At 39.6% G+C, this 5,088-nt stretch overlaps 1 protein-coding gene across 1 annotated transcript in view; it reads right to left on the bottom strand.

The window, feature by feature from the left end:
- Positions 1–79, bottom strand: part of NRF1 (nuclear respiratory factor 1) — an 89,545-nt gene extending 89,466 nt beyond the window's left edge. Inside the window, exon 1 of the mRNA XM_007469707.1 lies at positions 10–79. Within this exon, the coding sequence (XP_007469769.1) occupies positions 10–79 (70 nt within the window). The remainder of the gene's footprint in view (positions 1–9) is intronic.
- Positions 80–5,088: the final 5,009 nt, after the last annotated feature.

The following is a 5,088-nucleotide window of genomic DNA, read 5'->3' as shown; positions in this document are numbered from 1 at the left end:
CCTTCTGAACTTGTTGGGCCACTGCATGGGCTTCTATGGTAGCCATGTGTTCAGTTTGGGTCACTCCGTGTTCCTCCATGAAGATCTACTGTCAGAAAAAAGGCAAAGAACAGGATTCAGTGTGCAATATATTCCAATGCTTAAAATAAGGATATTTTCCTCAAGAGCAGAGGAACTCTGACAAGCTTTTGATTTTACTACATACCTCACCACACCAAGTCGTAGGAAATGGGGAGCATCATTCCAGTGACATAAAAATAGTAGAATATTTTCCTTGTGTGAAACTATTTTGATAGCTTTTTTTTTTAAACCAACTGTGTGATTTTTATTGATGGGCGACAACTTTACACTCCTAGCTATCACTAACTGTGTACAATTAGAGACGCGGCCTCGTAGAAGAGCAGACAGCAGAATTAGACAGCAGGTGCAGGGAATTATCAATCTTCAACATTTTGCCCATTTTTCATTATGTGTACACAGAAGCATGAATGCAATTAGAAATCCTTTAATGGCAATAAAGTTATAATCACCCACCTATGTGACTGACATCATAACTCCAAATATTTGATCTGCAATGTGTACGTAAGCAGCTTCTCGTCACACAATTATTAAAATGTATTTTTCCTATTAGGAACCAGCAACTTATTTTTTGTGTTTGTTTATCTTTGGAAGTAAGAACTATTTCTTCTCTGATAACTGGCTCATTTTTATCATTTATCAAAAACTAAAGGGTGGGCTTCCCTGGTGGCACAGTGGTTGAGAGTGCGCCTGCCGATGCAGGGGACATGGGTTCGTGGCCTGGTCCGGGAAGATCCCACATGCCGTGGAGCGGCTGGGCCCGTGAGCCATGGCCGCTGAGCCTGCGCGTCCGGAGCCCTGTGCTCCACAACGGGAGAGGCCACAACAGTGAGAGGCCCGCGTACCGCAAAAAACAAACAAACAAACAAAAAAACCCCAAAACAGTAAGTAAAATACCTAACATTTTCTTTATATTTCAAACACAAATGCGAGTTAAACATTTTGTCCCCAAAATGTGATTATTCAAATTGGTTTTTCTGCTTATAAAACTGTGTTTCTTATAAACCCTGAAATGATGCAGTAGTAAGATAAAGGTTTGCTCTCCTAGTGTACTTATGAACTGTCCCCTCTTCTTCCTCCCTAACCTAAAGAGAAGTATATTAACCTTAAAAATTTTTTTGAAGCATACATACATACATATGATTTAAAATAAAAAGAGGTTCACAATACACATATTATTCTCTGACAATATATCTGGACATTTTGACATGTCAAAACATACAAATCTACCAGACCTTTCTAAATAGCCAAAGAACACTTCACTGTATCAATGTGCAATAATTATGCAACCAATCACCTACTGATACATAGGAAGGTAGCTTCCAAATTTTTGGTATTGTAAACAGCAGTGAAGTGAACATCCTTTTGTTTTCTTTTGTTTCTGTTTTGTTGCGTTACGCAGGCCTCTCACTGTTGTGGCCTCTCCCGTTGCAGAGCACAGGCTCCGGACGCGCAGTCTCAGCGGCCATGGCTCACGGGCCCAGCCGCTCCGCGGCACGTGGGATCTTCCCGGACCGGGGCACGAACCCACGTCCCCTGCATCGGCAGGCGGACTCTCAACCACTGCGCCACCAGGGAAGCCCTGAACATCCTTTTATATCAAACTATGCATAATGGTCCTCAAAAAACTTTAAGAAGAATTACCATATGATTCAGCAATTCCACTTCTGGATGCTATGCTGGGAGAACTGAAAGTAGAGTCTCAAAGGGCTATTTGTACACCAATGTTCATAGCAGCATTTTCACAATAGCTAAAAGGTGCAAGCAATCCAGCTATTCACTAACAGAAGAATCAGTAAGCAAAACGTGGACATACATACAATGGAATGTTACTCAGCCTTAAAAAGGAAGAAATGCAAACTAGGAGGAGAGGGGATCTTCCTCGAACTGATAAGAAAAAAAATGTACAAAAAATCTACAGCTAGCATCATACTTAATGGTGAGAAACTAGAAACTTTCCCGCTAAGATGAGAAACAAGATAAGGATGTCCCCTCTCATCATTCCTTTTTGACATTGTACTGGGAGTCCTAGCCAATGTAGTAAGACAAGAAAAAGAAATAAAACTGTCTTTGTTCACAGATGACTTGATTGTTTATGTAGGAAATCCAAAAGAATCAATAACAATTTAAAAAAAAAACCTGGAACGAGTAAGTAATTATAGCAATGTTGTAGGATACAAAGTTTATATACGAAAGCCAACTGCTTTCCTATATACCAGCAATGAATAGAATTTGAAATTAAAATAACACGATTACCATTTACATTATCAACCAAAAAATATGAAACACGTAGGTATAAATCTCACATAACGTACAAAATCATGAGGAAAACTATAAAACGTTGATGAAAGAAATCAAAGAACTAAAACAGACAGATATTCCAGTTCATGGATAGGAAGACTCAACAATGTCAAGATGTCAGTTCTTCCTAACGATCTATGGATTCAATGCAATCCCAATCAAAATCCCAGAAAGTTATTTTATGGATATTGACAAATTAGTTCTAAAGTTTATATGGAGAAGCAAAAGACCCCGAATAGCTAATACAATATTTTATTTATTTATTTATTTATTTATTTATTTATATTTATTTATGGCTGTGTTGGGTCTTCGTTGCTGCACGCGGGCTTTCTCTAGTTGCAGTGAGCGGGGGCTACTCTTCCTTGCGGTGTGTGGGCTTCTCATTGCAGTGGCTTCTCGTTGCAAAGCACGGGCTCTAAGTACATGGGCTTCAGTAGTTGTGGCTCACGGGCTCCACAGAGCAGACTCAGTAGTTGTGGCACACGCAGCATGTGGGATCTTCCTGGACCAGGGATCGAACCCGTGTCCCCTGCATTGGCAGGCGGATTCCCAAGCACTGTACCACCGGGAAGTCCCTAATACAATAATGAAGGAGAAGAATAAAGCTGGGAGACTGACACTACCTGACTTCAAGACTCACTATAAAGCTACAGTAATCAAGGCAGTGTGGTACTGGTAAAAGAATAGACAAACAGATCAATGAAACAGAATAGTGAGCCCAGAAACAGATCCCCATAAATACAGTCAACTGATCTTTGACAAAGGAGCAAAGGCAATACAATGGAGCAAAGATAGTGTCTTCAACAAATGGTGCTGGAATATTGGACATCCACCTGCCAAAAAAATGAATCTAAACACAGACTTAACACCTTTCACAAAAAGTAACCCAAAATGGATCATAGACCTAAGTGTGAAACGCAACACTATAAAACTCCAAGAAGATGACGTAGGATAAAACCTAGATGACTTGGGTATGGTGATGACATTTTAGATATGACACCAAAGGCACGATCCATGAAAGAAAGAACCGAAAAGCTGGACTTCATTAAAATTAAAAACTTCTTCTGCTCTACAAAAGACACTATAAAAATAATGAGAAGACAAGTCACAGGCTGGGAGAAAATATTTGTAAAAGACACATCTGATAAAAGACTATGTTCCAAAATACAACTCTTAAAACCGAACAATATTGAAAACAAACAACCCAATTAAAAAATGCCAAAAGACCTGAACAAGACAGCTCACCAAAGGAGATAAACCTATGAAAAATATGTGAAAAGATGTTCAGCATCAAATGTCATTAGATAATTGCAAATGAAAACAATGAGATAACACTTTGCACCCATCAAGAATAACTAAAATCCAAAACACCAACACCAGCAAATGCTGATGAGGATGTGGAGGAACAGAATTCTCATTCATTGCTCGTGGGAATGCAAAATGGTACGGCCACTTTTGAAGGACTGAGCCTCAATTTCCTCATCTTTAAATTAGACATCCATCTCTGAGGATATGGTTTTCTTAATTGTGTGCAAAAGATTTTGAGTCAGGCAGGCATCTAAAAAGCCTTTCTTTATTCTATTAATTCCAACGACTCAAATACTGCTCTCCAAAACATTAAAATAAGGAAATTATAGGGAACCAATGCCCCTAACATAATTTCATGAGAGTGCACAAAATGGAGAATGGACCCGACAATGATTCCTCTGAACAGATATGAAAAGCAAGATGAATGCCCGGGCAACATGTAATGAACTGTGATTCTAAACATCACATCCAAATAAAGAGGCATATCTGTCTATTATCTGGAACCAGTGATGTTCAGCAGATTAGTCAACACTCCATTTAAAAAAAAATCATTCCCCCAAACAATAACATAACATGGTAGCAATTTTACTAAAACCTGTTTCTTAGCCTGGATCATCACCTGGGATGCAACAAATACTTCATCTAAAGGTTCTTCTTTAATGTATGATCTATAAGGGACTGGAGGAGGGGCAGTTTTGTACAGAGGAGTTCCTACTTTTGCCATTTTCGACCAGCAGGCGTGGGACTAAAGATAATGGAAGAGAACTCAGAAAAACAGATTTTCTGGTCAGGAGCACGCTGGTAGCTTTAGTCAACAATATCTAAGGAGCTACTGGAATTTGGATAAAATGTCTAAGGGTGCTAAATTTAGTCTAATCCACACATAATGAGATTAAGTGTAGAGTATTTTAAAAATCAAAGTTGGAAGAGCAGTTCAGGATATCCAGTCAAGGTATAACTAAAAGTAAGAGAAAGCCTTAGTCTCATCAATAGCATTACCAAATCAAAAGAAAAGCTGCAAGAACCGCCTAGGGGAAAGTCTCAGAGCAAGAATGTGTCTACAGCCAAAACAAGGGACAGGAAAACCAAGAGGCTCAACTTAATTCCTAGACATGTCCAGAATCTAAATTTCATAACTAGGATAGAAATTTTACTCAACGCAACAGCCTTTCCCAAAAAAGCCTAAAGCCAAAGACAATATTTGATTCTCGCACAGACAACGGGTAATAGGTCAAAATTTCACCGGAGCAGGAAAAACTTTAAAACAACTGCACAGGGGCTTCCCTGGTGGCGCAGTGGTTAGGAATTTGCCTGCCAATGCAGGGGACACAGGTTCGAGCCCTGGTCTGGGAAGATCCCACATGCCGTGGAGCAACTGAGCCCGTGAGCCACAACTGCTGA

Source organism: Lipotes vexillifer, unplaced genomic scaffold, assembly GCF_000442215.2.
Source record: "Lipotes vexillifer unplaced genomic scaffold, Lipotes_vexillifer_v1.1 scaffold1329, whole genome shotgun sequence".
NCBI lineage: Eukaryota > Metazoa > Chordata > Mammalia > Artiodactyla > Lipotidae > Lipotes > Lipotes vexillifer.
Note: the sequence above shows the minus strand (reverse complement) of the source record. Positions and strands in the feature narration are given on the sequence as shown.